Consider the following 17,485-nt stretch of genomic DNA (forward strand, 5'->3'; position numbering starts at 1 on the left):
AAAAAACTGTTTTCTATTTTAAAATGTTAAAATGCAGTTTGTTCCTGTGATGCAAAGCTGACCTTTCAGCATCATTACTTCAGTCTTCAGCGTCACACGAAATCATTCTTATGTGCTGATTTGGTGCTTTATGAAACATTTCTTATTTTACACAAACTGGAATATTTTTTTTCTAGGATTCTCTAATGAATTGAAAATATATTTTATTCGAAATAAAGCATTAAAAAATTTTCTATATTAATGTGGTGCTTTCATTGACGCACACAAACACTTACAAGTGTACAGTTTCATATGTCAGTATTATATTATATTTTACTATACTATACACTACCACAAACTGCCTTCTTGTTGAAAGATGAAATGAGAGAAAAACTGTAAATCCATTTGGAATTGATTTAAATGTTAAATTTATTGTATTCTGTTGAAAACTTCAACTTTGACATATCTTCCGATCACTGGTTTAGCTCCTTTTGATATCATCAGATATATTTATACAAACCGTAAATACTGGACATCATGAGAGGGAATTCTCTGCATCTTAATGCCATTTAAAGGGATCAAACTAGAAAACCTTTCCATGTTTTTCTTTGTGCATTCCAACATATCCACAGTAAGTTTAAAGCTCAGTGTTGGCTCAGGTTGTGTGTGAGTGTGTTATTTCTGATCACTACTGCCAGTTACATGTGTGCTAAGCAACAGCCAACTGCTTAGGATGAGTCAATGACATCAACAAGTCTACAAGTGCAGCGAGTTATTTGTGAAAAGCCTGTTTTTGATGTTAAGACACAGGTTGGACTTAATGATATGAATACACCATTATTTAGGAGGTGATGTCTATACATTATTGTCAATTATGTAGAGTCTCATCCTTTGTTGCTCTCGAATCTCATCAAGCAGTTGTTAGTCGCAGACAAACAGACATAGGACACTGTTAAATATAGCGACCCCTTGTGGTATTACAGAGAATATATTTTGAACATTGTATCTGCAACATTACAATGCAATTTTCTTTTCCTCATCAGTATTCTCTGAAAGCAAAAATCAGGGCAAACCAGTGTTGAAGAATCGCTGAATGCCGATGATTAACAATTTAAAATCTTTTGCTTACACTTACTGATGACTTTTCTGCAGTATCCTGCCAGAACGTGCAAATAAACTACCACTGATTCATGATGAATGTTCATCTCCTACGGGCCCTCTAGCGACTTTTACCAAGTCCTCTGCCAGTCTAAGAGACTAACATACAATATTAAGCCCTGGGGAAGTCGTGTAAACTTTTGTTTTACTCTTTTGAGTATTAATATTATAATCATTATTGTAGTCACATTGAAGCACAATAAAATTATCTTAAGGCATCTGCACAGACAATGCTATGCAATAAAATGAAAACCCGTAGAAAACAAAAATTCACTATGTACAATGAGTCAGATCAAGTGCTAAACCACTTGTGGTCCACAGGGCAAGAGAGCGGAGAGAGTGTGTCTCTGTGTGTGTGTGTGTGTGTGTGTGTGTGTGTGTGTGTGTGTGTGTGTGTTTGTCAGGCAGTCTCTCCACTCTCGCTTTCTCGACTGAAGTAATAGCGCACTGGAGGACTGGGCAGGTCTTCGTCACCATCCACCTCCGGGGCAAATGATACGGTAAGGTCAACATACTTCCTGCCTGCTGAGGGTTTGATCAGTTTATGCATTCTGTAAGAAGAGAAATAAGGGTACTGTCATGGAAATGCATAAGAAAACCTGAAGTGTGTGTCATTATTTTGACAACTGTGTTTGATCACAGTAGTCACATAGAAATTACACACTTCAGTTTAAAAGTCTAGGTTATTTTACTGCTGGGCCTTACGTCAGTTTGAGTCTTTTGTTATGGCCTGGCATAACTGGCACATACAGCATCTTCACTCCATGAACAACCATGGTGGGCTCAATTCCGTACTCCTCCTAAGAATTAAGCATAAACATAATTCTTACATTATGCACTCTGCAATAATTAATTAATGCTAAAACAACAAATCATTAGCCCTCAGAGACCCAGGCACATAAAATTGTTTTTATAAAACGGATAGTTCCAGTCCTTGATTCTAATTTGACTGAGCCACGATCAAAGCTGTTGTAAATTACTCTACAAACATACAACCACTTTGTTACAACCACAAATTATTCGGAGGAACTAAATTGTTTGGTGGAAGAATACTGTTTTCATTAATATCTTTACACTTTATTTGCTCAGTTTTATTTTGTTAAACCTTACTACGTCTATGGAATAGCCGTTTTATAAAAGCAATAAGCCCCATGAAGCCGTGGTTTATAGTGAATTTATAACAGCTAATGGGCATTGTTAGGCATGACGCGAAGCAGAAAGGAGTGACTAAAACCCCTTAAGCTGTCATAAATTCACTGTAAACCACGGCTTCTTGGGGCATATTGCTTTATTAAGATGTCACTGTTTGTTTTAATCATGTACATTACCATTCAAAATTTTGAGACTGGTAAATATTAAATATTCTTACACATTAAAAAACATTTTTTATTCATGTGCCGTTAAAGCTGAATTTTTCAGCATCATTACTCCAGTCTTTAGTGTCACATGATCCTCCAGAAATCATTCTAAGATGCTGATTTGCCGCTCAACAGACATTTCTTATCAATGTTGAAAAGTGCTTAATATCACTGGAAACACTGATACATGTTTTTTTAGGATTTTTGATTAATAGACAGTTAAAAATATATTTTATAACAATGTGAAGTCTTAACTGTCAGTTTAATAAAAGTATCAATTTCCTTGATAAAAGAAAAAGGAACTCAATAAAAGGGAAAAAAATAAAAAATAAAAATAAAAGAAAATAAAATAAAAGAAAAAAATAAAAGAAAAAGAAATACGTATAGAGCACAACTTTTAACGGCAGATTGAGAAAATCTGTAAAAATTGCATTTTATGAACTTAAGGTTTATATAAAATGACAAACGCACGCACGCACGCACACACACACAGATATATATTTAAATAAATGTCAAGAATTAAAATTGTTGTTCGAAAGCTTACAATCCAAGCTTGGATCCAAGAAAGTAGACAGTGATGTTGCCATGTTAAATTTCAGAGCAAAAGTTGCTGTTTTAATCCATATTTGGGTATTATCAACCTTCAAAAATGTATTTTTGGTGCAGTGGGTCTCTGAAAGCTAAAGTGCGCTCCCCATTTTTGATCTGGAAGCTCAAACACTACACACCTTTACTGCGTTCATGAAATCAGACAAGGTAAAGTCCTCATGACCAAAGATAGTCCAACGGTCCCAGATAGAAAAGGAGATATCATCTCTAGTCAAAACAAATGGATCAAATTGGCCCAAGATTAAGAAACGCATTTTTACAAGTGTCAATCCGTGCAGGAGTGTTGCTGTTACCTGATCTGGGTTCTCTTGACCTGAGCGGTTTCTGTGAGCACCATGACTGGAATGGCCAGGTTGAAGAAACAGTTTTTAAATAACTCAAATCCATAACCACCAGCGACTTTTATCAACTCCAATGACACCTACAAAGAACGAATAATACAACAATAATAAATACATAAAGCAATGGACTGAACACAATGGTAATTAGGCTTTCTCTCACCAGTCCTGCAACAGCCGCTGTAGATGTGGCGATAGCGGGGATGATTTTGCCAGCGATTCGTTTGGTTTGTAGTCTGTCAGCAGCCTCGATGGCGTACATATGAGCTCGCAGAGCCGACGCTGATGCTACGAAATCCATGTGTCCGTTTGAGTCGTCATCCTTTTCAAAGAAAAGAGGAGTCATACGCAGCCTCTCTAAAGACAAAAGAAGAAAGGAAAAAGACACGAGAGGAACAGTGTGTGAAAACAGAAGGATATCATAGTTTGGCTCATACAGCTGTTACACGTTGTGTTTGAGTGTATCAACACACCCGGTGTCACAAAGCTGGAGCTGATGGCCTCCTGTAGCTGGGAGATTGCTTGTCTTTCCTCTTCACTGCTTACTGTCATCTGCAACTGATCAGGCTTCTTAACAGTCTCATCGGTCTCTATATGCTGAAACAAATACTCAACACTTAGTGATCTTTCTTAAAGCAGAAGTGAGCAATTTCAGTCTGGCACACATTTAATAGAGTTAAATCAGACACATTTTCATTGCAATACAGTACATAATAAGTGAAAGAACGGATACCTTTTCAGCTGGTTTGTATTCAGGAACCTCCACCTCTGCTAAAACACTTGAAACAGCCTCGTAGGAAATTTGCTTTGAATTATATAAACGGCAACAAAACATAACTTGAGAATTTTCTTCAGGTGGCACACAAGTAAAAAAAGACAAACATTAAACATTCCTCTTACCTCTTCTGAATGAGGAATATTATAAATTCCAGCAAAAAGGCGAGCTGCGCTGACAACAAAACTGAAATGCCTGATGGAGGAAAAACAACAACATTTATAGTTCTGTTTCACCTCTTTAAAAATTTCCTACTTCTGTCTCTAAAAACAGAATATTTACTCAGATCCTCACAGTGGGTCATTGAGGTCGAACTCTATCGGAGAAGGTGGCCGTTTCGGAGACTGCCAGAACAGACCTGAAAACAGAGGAAAACTATCTGAGCCGGGCGAAGACGAGACTCTGTTGGTGTTTAATACAGCGTCTCTGCATTAATGAGTAAAGCATGCAACTTACTGCCGTCTTTAAGCCGTGTGTCCAGTGGAAATGAATGCAGTAGTTGTAATGCCTGAAGTATTATAATTAAAAAGGCACACTGTAAACATATCCCAAAATAAAAACACTTCATTCTTAATAGGGAATGAATTATTATATAATAAAGCATTATTACTATTCTGTAAACAACCTCCAAAACCTGAAATGATAATAGTCATTACTACAAGATGATCTCCATTATTAAAGATTTATGCATAATGGTTCCGATACCTTTCTTTTGAAGTACTTGTCGAATTTGAGTCGAGCGAGAGCTAGACAGTGATCCCATTGAGTGGGTCTCCGACTCAGCAACTTAATGACCTGAAATGATCCCTCCATAGTCTCCCCAGCCATCATCCTCTGCACACACAAGCACTGAAATCAGACCCCTAACAAGGCTTGTTCAACACCAACAAGGCTAAATTAGTGTTTAGACAAACATGTAGTATTATCCTTACCCGTAACACCTCTTGAGCTGACGAATGAGTCTGCCAGAACATGTTATAGATGGAGGGTTTGTGGGAGAAAGCACTCTCAAACTATACGAAACAAAAACAAGATCACAAATCAGAACACTCACAACATCTCCAAGTACTATTAAGAGACGATCAAACCTCAAACCAAGCCTTTTTGGACATTTTTGACTCATTTAGTTTTTGTTTCTCTCTTTCTTTGCAAAAAAAAACAACAACAACAACAACAACCATTTTAAAGGGATACTCAACTCCAAAATGACAATTTTGTCATTAATCACTTAACCCCATGTCATTCCAAACCCCTAAAAGCTTTGTCCATCTTCGGAACACAATTTAAGATATTTTTTGATGAAAACTGGGAGGCTTGTGACTGTCCCATTGACTGCCAAATAAGTTACACTGTCAAGGACCGAAAAAGTATGAAAGACATCGTCAGAAGACTACATCTGCCATCACTGTTTCAACCGTAACGTTATGAAGTGACGAGAATACTTTTTGTACGCGAATAAACCAAAAATAATGACTTTATTCAACAATTCCTTTGTCATCAGTCTCCTCTGTGTCTCTCCTTATCACTCAAACTGCCTACGCTCTTCTGTGTCAGCCGCGCCACAAGGATGCGCTGTTTTCTTTCAAAATGAAGGTATAAATACCAGCAGAAACAGCGCATCCTTGTGCATAGAGCAGCATAGAGACACATAGGAGAGGAATTGTTGAATAAAGTCATTATTTTTGTTTTATTCGCGTACAAAAAGTATTCTTGTCACATCATAATGTTACGGTTAAATCACTGATGGCAGATGGACTCTTCTGACGATGTCTTTCATACTTTACTGGACCTTGACAGTGTAACTTATTTGCCAGTCTATGTGAAGGTCATCCAAAATATCCTGAATTGTGTTCCGAAGATGAACGAAGCTTTTACAGGTTTGGAACAACAAGGGGGTAAGTGATTAATGACAACATTTTCATCTTGGGATGGAGTATCCCTTTAATATCTGTTATATATACCATAGAAATGCGCGAGTGTAACATCCAAAGTGCAAAAGATTCACAAAGGAAGGTTAATTAAGTTTTCTTCAATTAACGATTCTTCTGATTAGATCTTCAATCTATGTCTACATTAATACATTTATCACATGTTCCAGAATAAAGATCTGATCATGTCCCAAAATTAAAATACAATTATTTTGGTAGCAATTAATCGTGATTAATCGATTTCACAGCCCTAATAAAAACACCTAATAAAAGCTACTTGCAAAAAATAGTAAATAATAAAAAAAATTATTTTGTGTCTTCAAAATTACACACTGTTGCCCTGGCTATTAATTGCTATAGTCACTTTTCATTTCAATGATAACCATATTAAAAAACTTGAGAAAACTGAACAGTTCTCCAAAATACTTGGCATGACAGTAATGACAGCAGTAATAGAAAATTTAAATTAAAAAACAAAACTAACCTTGTCTCTTGCCCACTGTATGGTGTGTTCAATAACGGCAGGAAAAGATTTAAGAGTGCAAAACGGAATCTCCTCCTCTGGTGGGTCTCTCTAATAGAAATAGAAAAAGAAAAAAATATGGACAACAAATAGGTAAACTGGCACACAACCTATGCATACACATGGTGAACATGATTTCACCAAGTACTACATGCTCCTGGATCAACATCCTTGTAGATCCTGGAACAACATTACAATCAACCAATCAGAATTGAAGGACAAGTTTTCAAGAAATGTCAGTTTTAGGCTTACAATCAGGGTTAGATGCTTCTACATCCTTGTTAATCAGCCATCATTTCCCTCTTATTTTAGGAATTAACTATGGGTGGGGTTAGGTTTAGGCGTAGTGATTGTATTAGGTCTATATTTTTGGACAGTAATGTTGATCCAGGAACAAGTCTTACTTGGCAAAATCACTGCGACCATATACACATACACAAACATACACACTCACATGGCTGTTGTAGGACTCAGTGAGGAATGGGACGATGATCTCAGTGTGTCCTTTCGTACCCATGGTACCAGAGTCTAACAGAGCTTTCTGATTGGATACACTCCGACTGTAAGATCACAAAACAACCACTGAAGAATGTGAAGCACACATGTAATACAAAAACAATTATTTCTGCTGTTATATAATGAATTACCTATCCACATATCTCCGTGCCTCCACATTGTCCAGTGCGGTGACCACCAGGTTGAGATGGGAGAAGAAAGCGTCACTGTACATGTCTTCTGTAGCGGGACACACTTTATTCAGATGAGCATCTATTTGCAGCTCTGGGTTTATTTCTAAAGAAGCTGCTGCTGCTGTAGTGCTCTTCGGCTTCTACAGAGAGAGGAAATCCAACTTATGAGAGACATGTAATTCATGAATGAAAGAGTGAAGAACTATCCAATGATTAAGATACCCGTATATGCTGAGGTCTGAAGAGAAACTGCCTGTTGAGGTTGGATTTCTCAATCAAATCTGGATCTGTGATGCATATCTAAGAATAAAAAATAGCATTCTAAGAATTGGACCAACTTTCCATTCCCCGTGTAAATAAAAAATAAAACTCCAGTCGGATGTATTTCCCCACCTCTCCCGAGCATCTGCTCAATCCGACACCCATTAGTGCCATATTCTTCAGCATCTCACAGCCGATAGCACCACAGCCCACCTACATTCACATTTTAAGATAATCAAACAGTAGGACAATGCATCTATGCAAAGAATATATACTAAGAATAAAATAAACAATGTCGAGTGACATTTGCTCTTTAATGGATTTTAAAATGACATTTTGGTTCACATTCTACTGTGCCGGCTATTCTTTTTTCACTCACCATAAAGACTTGACATTTGTGCAGTTTCAAACACAGTGACTCTCCGATACACGCCCTCAACGCATCGTACCGGTCTCCCCTACAAACACCAAAATCACTCTTCGAAAATTAGGCCATTTCCAGTGAAAACATGGGTATTATATGAAATGTTTGAAGCTTCAGTTTATTTTAATGCTTGCTTTGTCTTATTTGAAGTCATTTTAAGGCCCCCTTGGAGCACTGAAGTAAAATGATGACAGAATACGAAGTTTTTGGATGAACTATTCTTGAAGTAAAAACGGTAATGTTTGTACGCGATAAGAACAAAAAAGAAATGACCATTCTACAAATGCAGTAGAAACATGAATTAACAAAACAAGATTGTGGAGCTCAATACTTGGCATCACGCTCACCTTGGGGCAAATTCCTCAGCAGGAAGAGATTGGAAGGGCTGAATCACCTCTGTCGCATCCAGATAAAACTGTAGAAACACACATACATAAAAAAAAGAATGAATAGTATTTCTTTAGTACTTATATATCAGTGTAGTACTTACTATCAGTGTCGTGCACTACAATTAAAAAGTTTGGGGACAGTAAGATTTCTTTTTTTTTTTTAAGCTATTCATATTTTTATTTAGCAAGGATGCATTAAATTGATCACAAGTGACATCCTGTATCATGGTTTTCACAAAAATATTAAGCACTGATAATAGCAAATGTTTCTTAAGCACCAAATTTAGCACAACTTTACATTTTAAAATGTAATAAATTAATTTTAAATATATTATAGTATTTTTAATATAAAACATACTACTATATTATAATATATTCTCTGTATTTTTGAACAAATAAATACAGCATTGGTGTGCATAAGTGATTTCTTTCAACAACATTTTAAAAAATGTAACAGACGCCAAACATTTGAATAGTAACGTACATTACTTTACAAGACAAAACGTCTGACCTTTGACTTACCCACTGCTGAAGAGGAGAAAACTTTCCAGTGAGAGCCTTTAAAACCTCTTGACTGGCAAAACCACCCACCACTGCCGCTAGAGGAGAGAGACATCCCCTCGCACAGCGCGACACGCTCCTCACCTGCTCCTGGTTTATGCATACCTGACGACACACACATTTACATTAAAAGATGGAAGTCTGAAGATGCGCACAACAGGAAGTGCTTGTGTGAAACTGACTTTGTTTTTAAGTGTTCTGCTGATCTCCTCTGTGAACTTCAGGAGCAGCTCAGCATCCTGCAAACAACTACACACAGCAGAGGGAAATAATCCAGCACAATGTTATTCGTCCATGTCAATCATAATCAGAGAGAGAGCAAAATATTCACACTTATGAGAAATTACACAGCTAATATTTGATGCTAATAAAGTTTCAGTAATTAAATTTGGGAAATTGAGCTTAGTATGCTGTTCAGTGTGCTGCTGCGTTTACAGGTTTAAGGGCATCTCTCAGATAAACAAACTTCATTTGATAAAATATATTGTCTTCTATCATCATATACACCCATTTTTTTTATTTTTTGGATATCCACACAAAAACTAAAAAAGGTCTTCACAACAGCCCTTCAAAATAAATGTTTGGGTTAACTTGAACAACTGTGAAAAATAAATGACTACAGTATAGTAGAATGTACAAAAAACAATACTATTAAAATAATTATTAAACTTATTTAAGAGATATGCTATTTGTCATCAATGTTTTAGATATAACAGTAAATCTCTGTTGTGCAGCAAATAGTTTGATAACAAAAAGTGTTAAATAAAGAAAAAATAATTGTTAATTTTCATTTGATAATATTTGAAAAGTTAAATGAAACTTAATGTTTTATGCCTTATTTTAGGAAAAATAAAAGCAGAATTGGTGTGTGTCCAAAACATGTGACACGGTCAAAAAGAATCATTTGAGAAGTGCTGTTCCGGTCAATTATTTTGACCTTCCAAAACTCTTTTGGCTGTTGAAATGTTGGTGCATCACTAATAGAAATAAACCCTCTTGCCCTCAATCACTGCTTAATCATGCTACACCTACTTTAATGCCAAATCCTATTCAAAACATGGTGATCTGCTGCTGGTTAAGCAGCTCACTAGGGTTTGAAACAGTGCCTAAAAGATCAAAAATGTATTTACCCAATGTTGGGGAGTCTAGCATGCTGTTCCTGGAAAGCATCCAAAGCTAACATGATTGTATGGAGCTGCAGAGGGGCCTGATTGGATAAGGAAACATTTATTAAGTTCAAAAGTGACTGATTCTCATGTCAGTATTGATGAATGGACTCTGTATTTCTGACCTCTGGTTTACTGAAGTCTGGAGTAAGGAGCCGGGGGTCAGATAACTCCTGCTCCATCGTCTCCTACAACAGAGAAAACAGTTAATCACTGTATTTCACCAATATCAAACAGACCAACTAAAGGTGGTGTTAACATACAAAGGTGAAGGTTTTGGGCATCTTGACCAGGCGGAAGATTCCCGCATGAGTGTACGGCTGGCATGACGAGGTATCACCGATCGTAAAACTGTAGGGAGACAGAACTAAATACACACACAGAGTTATGTAAGTAGAGAACGTCACCATGCATGATGACTGTAGAGTTTGTGTTTATACCTGTAACTTGGTGAGTGGTACCATTGAGTTCACTCATGCCATTGATCTCTTTAAAACACACACTCTGCCCAGTCTGGAGACCATGTGTTCGGCTGTCCATACACGTCACAACACCAGGATTCCCCTGCGATTGGATGTCAAGCAGGAAGTTAAAAAGCAACTCAAATCACAGAACTCTAATGTTCAGCATTCAGACTAAATGTGACAAAAGAAATGATGGAACGAAGGTTTGACAGTTCAGCGCTCTCATTACCTGGCTGATGTTTTGGATGAAGAGCTCTTTTGGTTCTTCTCCCGTAGGGTCCGACACTTCAAACGCCTCCCCAAAATCACAGAACACTCGCGAGCAGATACCAAACACGTCACAGCCAATGAACTGCACCAGAAATGCATTTTAAAGCACCCAAACAAGGAGTAATATCAAGTATGTCTGGGAATGACCGTACCTTAATAGGAGGCTGCTGAGAGTGGCAGAAATGATCGATTCGTTTCTGTAAGCTCAGCTTTGTTTCGGTTAACACTACACACTGAAGAAATAAACACAAGAATAGAGACATAATCAAGTATGTTATGAACGTAATAATAATGATCTGACTGGAATAAAGTTAGAATGAAGTTAGAAACTTCCAACCTGGTATCTCTTTAGGAAGCTGAGGTCAGTGTTTTCATCCAGGACATCGGTGGACACACTGACCTGAACGTATGGGTTTAACTCAGCCACTCGAGAATGGACAGCCTCCACCCTTATAGAAAAAGAAAATCAATATGATAACTGCACATCTTCATAGAAATTAAGAATTAGAGTCTCATAAGGCCACAGAGGTGGACGATGTCATTATATATATATCTTATAAAATTAATTTTATATCAAGTTTAGATGATTTTGTTCTAGAAAAGATAATACAAATAAGGACTAAATTTAGTTTGCTTGAAACAAAAGTAACCACCTTTTCTTCTGGCTATGCACATCCTCCTCTCTGATGAAGAAATTGGTGCCAAGATCCCAAACTTCACATCGCTTACAGTCATGAAGAGTGACTGCCTACAAACACACGTGCAAAAACTCATAATACAGTCATAATACAACTGAAAAAATTAACTGATCATAAAACATTAAAATTATAAATTACAACAGTTATTCATATTTCACAATATTTCTGTATTTTATTAAACAAAGCGGCCTTAATACACAATAGTGTATTGGGAAAAAATAATCAAACATGATATTTTGTGTATGGCAATGAAATTCAAATACTAATTCCATAAAAAGTGTATATAGAAAAAACTGAAAAATATATATATAGACATTTATCTTACCTTCACTCCTGCCAGAACAATATTTTTTGCTGCACAACATGACAGATTTTTGATTAGAACTTTACAAAAATGGCTAATATAGACTGAAAATGATGTACATGGTATTCAATTTATAACTCATAGGATATGAAAGCTGACATTTCAATCACTGACATTTCAGATCATGATATTCAAGAAACTAGGTAATTCTTACTCCCTGATTGTGACGACTAATGTATAGCCTTTTATAAAGAGATCATAAATGCTTGTAAATAGGAAAAGAATGAAATACACATATATGAATACGCGAAAAGGGCCGGAGTGGTGTATGGACGGCACAGCTCACCTATTTCCACTCCAAGGGCTCCTATTCCACTGAGAAACACAGAGGACTGGGCCATCTGCTGCATAGCACTGTCCCCCAGCACATAACGCTGCCGACTACACACACACACACACACACACACACAGTTAGAAGCAGATTCTCTCTCAGTGTTTCAGCTTCAGTATTAACAGTGTACCTGTACAGAGAGTCATCTATGTCCATGGCATCAGCCATAGTGGGAAGGGGACAGGGGTGTCCGCCGGGTGTTCCTCTGTTAGATTCTGTACCAGAGATAAAGAACATCTATTCACTGCCGATGACAGCAGAGCAAATAAATACAGTACAGAAATCTGAATTTACAGCTGCAAATTTCCTACTTTCAGAGATCTGGGTATGTCATGCAAGTTAACTGTTAACTGTCGCCCGTCCCCTCGGTGGACCCCCTACGTTTACTTCGCTATATTACAATTAAATCCTAATCTAGTCATGACAAACTACAGTCCTGGCCAAAAGTTTTGAGAATTATATAAATATTAGTTTTCAAAAAGTTTGCTGCTAAACTGCTTTTAGATCTTTGTTTCAGTTGTTTCTGTGATGTACTGAAATATAATTACAAGCACTTCATACGTTTCAAAGGCTTTTATCGACAATTACATTTATGCAAAGAGTCAGTATTTGCAGTGTTGGCCCTTCTTTTTCAGGACCTCTGCAATTCGACTGGGCATGCTCTCAATCAACTTCTGGGCCAAATCCTGACTGATAGCAACCCATTCTTTCATAATCATCTCTTGGAGTTTGTCAGAATTAGTGGGTTTTTGTTTGTCCACCCGCCTCTTGAGAATTGACCACAAGTTCTCAATGGGATTAAGATCTGGGGAGTTTCCAGGCCATGGACCCAAAATTTCAACATTCTGGTCCCCGAGCCACTTAGTTATCACTTTTGCCTTATGGCACGGTGCTCCATCATGCTGGAAAATGCATTGTTCTTCACCAAACTGTTGTTGGCTTGTTGGAAGAAGTTGCTGTTGGAGGGTGTTTTGGTACCATTCTTTATTCATGGCTGTGTTTTTGGGCAGAATTGTGAGTGAGCCCACTCCCTTGGATGAGAAGCAACCCCACACATGAATGGTGTCAGGATGCTTTAATGTTGGAATGACACAGGACTGATGGTAGCGCTCACCTTTTCTTCTCCGGACAAGCCTTTTTCCAGATGCCCCAAACAATCGGAAAGGGGCAGTGAATATGACTCGGAGAATATGACTTTGCCCCAGTCCTCAGCAGTCCATTCACTATACTTTCTGCAGAAGATAAATCTGTCCCTGATGTTTTTTTTGGAGAGAAGTGGCTTCTTTGCTGCCCTTCTTGACACCAGGCCATCTTCCGAAAGTCTTGGCCTCACTGTGCGTGCAGATGCGCTCACACCTGCCTGCTGCCATTCCTGAGCAAGCTCTGCACTGGTGGCACTCCGATCCCGCAGCTCAATCCTCTTTAGGAGACGATCCTGGCGCTTGCTGGACTTTCTTGGACACCCTGAAGCCTTCTTTACAAGAATATAACCTCTTTCCTTGAAGTTCTTGATGATCCTATAAATTGGTGATTTAGGTGCAATCTTAGTAGCCACAATATCCTTGCCTGTGAAGCCATTTTTATGCAACGCGATGATGGCTGCACGTGTTTCTTTGCAGGTCACCATGGTTAACAATGGAAGAACAATGATTTCAAGCATCACCCTCCTTTTAACATGTCAAGTCTGCCATTCTAACCCAATCAGCCTGACATAATGATCTCCAGCCTTGTGCTCGTCAACATTCTCACCTGAGTTAACAAGACGATTACTGAAATGATCTCAGCAGGTCCTTTAATGACAGCAATGAAATGCAGTGGAAAGGTTTTTTTGGGATTAAGTTAATTTTCATGGCAAAGAAGGACTATGCAATTCATCTGATCACTCTTCAGAACATTCTGGAGTAAATGCAAATTGCTATTATAAAAACTTAAGCAGCAACTTTTCCAATTTCCAATATTTATGTAATTCTCAAAACTTTTGGCCACGACTGTATATATCGTTGGAATGGTCTAAGACTCCTAAATAGATATTTTACCAATCTTTTAAAATAAAAATGATGAAGGAAAAGTAACAGATTAATTTATGGCAAGAGTGCACCTCAAAAAACCTACATCATAACAGGAGTTCTGGCCTTTGTCCAAAAAAAAAAAAGTCTTCTTTGTTTCCTTTTTCTCTATCACACTTTAGAAATCATCAGAAATTATATATCACTTGAAAACTTAAAATCTCAAAATTCATCCTTTGAAACCAATTTTAAATTCAAACATTGCATTGCCATGAAAATGGTACATCAAAATCATGTTACAAAATGTTTTCAGTCATGAATTATAAAAATTTAGGTTTGGATCATGCACTTTTAAGTCTAAGTTCAAAAATGTGAGTGACAGCTAACAGGTTAATTTGCAGACCATTTTGACAGAAAAAAAATACAGTAGTCATTCATCAATCTGACCTGTTCACATACTGTTAAACGGTTCGACTGATTCATTCAAAAGAACCGATTCAAAAGAACGATTCATTTTAATAATCGATCTACCTGGCCTGCATGACATTTTAGAACAAAAATATATTGTAAATTTCTTTTAAGGACCGTATTAATTTCAATAAATGTTCTAGGTATGGAAAACAATTTTAAAATTCCCTGATGAGCATTGGAGCCCTGAGAAACATGACAACTATCTTCACTTCTGCCTGCAATGCCATGACAGTTTTATGCTTTGTCATGTTTCACATGACATATCTTTGTCAAGTGAGCCACACAATATGAATTTCTAACAAACAAAAAAAAATATAATAAATAAAAAAGACAATCTATCTGAGCACTGCCACACGCAATCTCAAATCTAACGCGTATTATTTCCTCCATTTAAAGACCCTAAATCATTGAAGATGAATATCTAAAATACAAAACAAATCACATCATCACAAAAACATCTCGCATTTAAGCAGAAGACGTTAAACATGTCCTAAAATAATTAATTTATCATATTGCTTACTCATATCTCTATATCATTAGCACACAGGCTAGCTGAGCTGATCACTAAAATAGCCTAATGTTATCTGTTTATCTAGAAACAGTTAAACCGAATCTGCAGGCAAGGTCCTGCTTAATGCGCTTTTACGGTTGCGGTGGCTTGTATTCAGTAAGTCGAGGTTTAAAGGAATGTCTGTAGCAAGGAAGAAGAGCTTTGAATTAGCTACCTGTCAATGTGCGAGAGGAACGGGAGCAGCACACTTCTTCTACTGCGCATGCGCAGTAGGGTTTCGTCATGAGAACTCACTACCGCCACCTCGAGGAATAGATTACTCGCCCATTCCCGTAAAGAAGGATATCCTGAGAATATGGAAGGCCATTAATATCATTATTATTATATCATTACTATTACTATCATCATTATCATAGATTTTGGACTTTTATCATAGACTTTTCAGTGTCCCACATTAGGAAGCACCAGATTGTTTTTAGACAACTTGCACTAAGAGCACTAATATGTCTATAATTTCTTTTATGAATGTGTTATCTGCATTTTCTCTTTTTATTTTATTAGTGTTACAAACACGCCAGGTTCCACCTCCACACAATCACAGCGCACACCCTCACCTGAATACTAGTCATCACCACCTGCTCCTCATCATCCACTCATCAGCGCTGCACCATAAAAGCCACACACGCACTCAGTCATCGTCCGGTCACATTTGCGACAAGATCATTCCTGTATGCTTACTATTAGGACTAACTCCTCTTCTACCCTCTCTCTAAGGATTGCCTCCGAAGATACCGATTCCCCTAAAGTGCGTGTGTGTGGTTCACCTACCCTTCCAGAAGTCACTACCTTCCCGGCACGGATCCCAACGCCCATCCACTCCTCACTACCTGCTCCTCTGCTTGTGTCTTTAATAATCCAACTTCATCTGTTACTCCTCTGTCTCCAGTGTGATCCGTAACAGATGACCGGACCAGCACCGAGAGACACAAGCATGAGCCTCACGGATCCCTTTCCCTTCCAAGACCTTGTTGATGCACTCCGTCGGACACTCATGTCAGCACCTTCATGCGAGCCACCAGCGAGCACATCCGCCGATCCCGTCATCCCTCCTTCACCTTCTGTGCACGCCAGTCCCATGGCTAGGCCGGCGCCCTACTCTGGTTCGGCGGAGGAATGCAGCGGTTTCCCAATTGCAAGGCAAAGCATTACTGTAGGCAGATTCACTCTGGACTTAAAATAACCCAGTGATTCAGTCATATTCTAGCTTCATCGAACACTTCCGCGAAGTTTTCGGCAGACCTGCCTGGGATTCCTCGATAGGTGAGAGGCTGTACAATTTAAAACAAGGGAAAATGTCTGTCAATGAATATGCCTTGCAGTTCAGAACCCTGGCGGCCTCCAGTGGATGGAACGAACAAGCCTTGTTAACGACCTACCGCCAAGGACTGGAACCTAGAGTGCGGTTGCATCTCGCTGCATACGAGGATACCATCGGCCTCGAGCGATTTATCCAGCTGTCCATCCGCTTCGCCACTCGTATGCAGTCGTGTTTAGAGGAGCACCAGGGCCAGGCGCAGTCCTCCACACCGCTTTGCCGACCTGAGAACGTCAGCTCCCCAGAACCAACGAACCCATGATAGTAGACTCATACCGCCTCACTATGGCGGAGCGTCAGAGACGGCTGGACCAGAACCTGTGTTTGTACTGTGCAGCTCCGGGGCATACCATTGCTGTGTGCCCCGTCCGTCCTCCTCGTCCTATGGTGAGTGCCATTCTCCCTTCATGATACCAAATGAAACCACTCACCACTGTTGTGACACTTACTGCCGCTGATGTATCTCTTCCGGTTTCCGCCCTCCTCGATTCTGGGTCAGCCGGCATCTTCATCTCTGCCGTCAGCTCAGATTCCCAACCACGGCCACGCCGGCGGCTTACCAGATCCACACAATTACCGGCAGGCCGTTAAGCAAAAAATATGTACGTCACTGCGTGGGTCCCATTTCCCTCCAGACAGGACTCCTACATCATGAGGAAATCCATCTGCTGGCTCTGGAGAACTCCACCGCTGACGTGATCCTAGGGTGCCCATGGTTGGAGCAGCATAACCCTGTGATCTCCTGGAAGACCGGAGAAATCCTGAAGTGGGGCGAAGCTTGCTTTCAATCTTGTATCTGCCCTGTTCGCTTGGAACATCCCCCTGAACCACTACCAG

The 17,485-nt window shown here is 38.7% G+C and overlaps 1 protein-coding gene across 2 annotated transcripts; it reads right to left on the bottom strand.

Moving 5' to 3' along the window:
• Nucleotides 1-390: 390 nt before the first annotated feature.
• Nucleotides 391-15,590, bottom strand: LOC132142218 (ubiquitin-like modifier-activating enzyme 6). 2 transcript variants are annotated; one of them, XM_059551907.1, is made up of 33 exons: nt 15,488-15,590; nt 12,416-12,500; nt 12,241-12,335; nt 11,916-11,944; nt 11,546-11,640; nt 11,230-11,341; nt 11,045-11,125; nt 10,852-10,974; nt 10,599-10,722; nt 10,422-10,525; nt 10,284-10,346; nt 10,123-10,199; nt 9,175-9,241; nt 8,954-9,097; nt 8,390-8,457; nt 7,998-8,076; nt 7,751-7,831; nt 7,580-7,657; nt 7,316-7,497; nt 7,123-7,228; nt 6,630-6,719; nt 5,150-5,230; nt 4,923-5,051; nt 4,674-4,725; nt 4,512-4,575; nt 4,343-4,412; nt 4,176-4,247; nt 3,916-4,039; nt 3,606-3,799; nt 3,398-3,525; nt 3,224-3,311; nt 1,843-1,937; nt 391-1,688 (listed from the first exon to the last, which is right to left on the bottom strand). In XM_059551907.1, the coding sequence occupies exons 1-33, from the start codon at nt 15,555-15,557 to the stop codon at nt 1,538-1,540; spliced, it is 3,201 nt and encodes a 1,066-aa protein (XP_059407890.1). In that variant the 5' UTR covers nt 15,558-15,590; the 3' UTR covers nt 391-1,537. The 2 variants fall into 2 exon arrangements, with proteins under 2 accessions (XP_059407890.1, XP_059407891.1); XM_059551908.1 differs by lacking the exon at nt 15,488-15,590 and adding an exon at nt 15,283-15,457.
• Between the last annotated feature and the right edge of the window lie 1,895 nt (nt 15,591-17,485).

The sequence above is a fragment of the Carassius carassius genome, chromosome 6 (assembly GCF_963082965.1).
Source record: "Carassius carassius chromosome 6, fCarCar2.1, whole genome shotgun sequence".
Classification (NCBI taxonomy): Eukaryota; Metazoa; Chordata; class Actinopteri; order Cypriniformes; family Cyprinidae; genus Carassius; species Carassius carassius.

Bases quoted from the DNA above. Each gene is read 5' to 3' on its own strand.
- LOC132142218 (XM_059551907.1), bottom strand. From the start codon at position 15,557: ATGACGAAACCCTACTGCGCATGCGCAGTAGAAGAAGTGTGCTGCTCC. The intron at 11,342-11,545 runs GTGGTTACTTTT...TTTTTCTATAAG, and splicing joins GTGCATAGCCAGAAGAAAAG to GGTGGAGGCTGTCCATTCTC. The intron at 4,248-4,342 runs GTAAGAGGAATG...TATAATTCAAAG, and splicing joins ATATTCCTCATTCAGAAGAG to CAAATTTCCTACGAGGCTGT.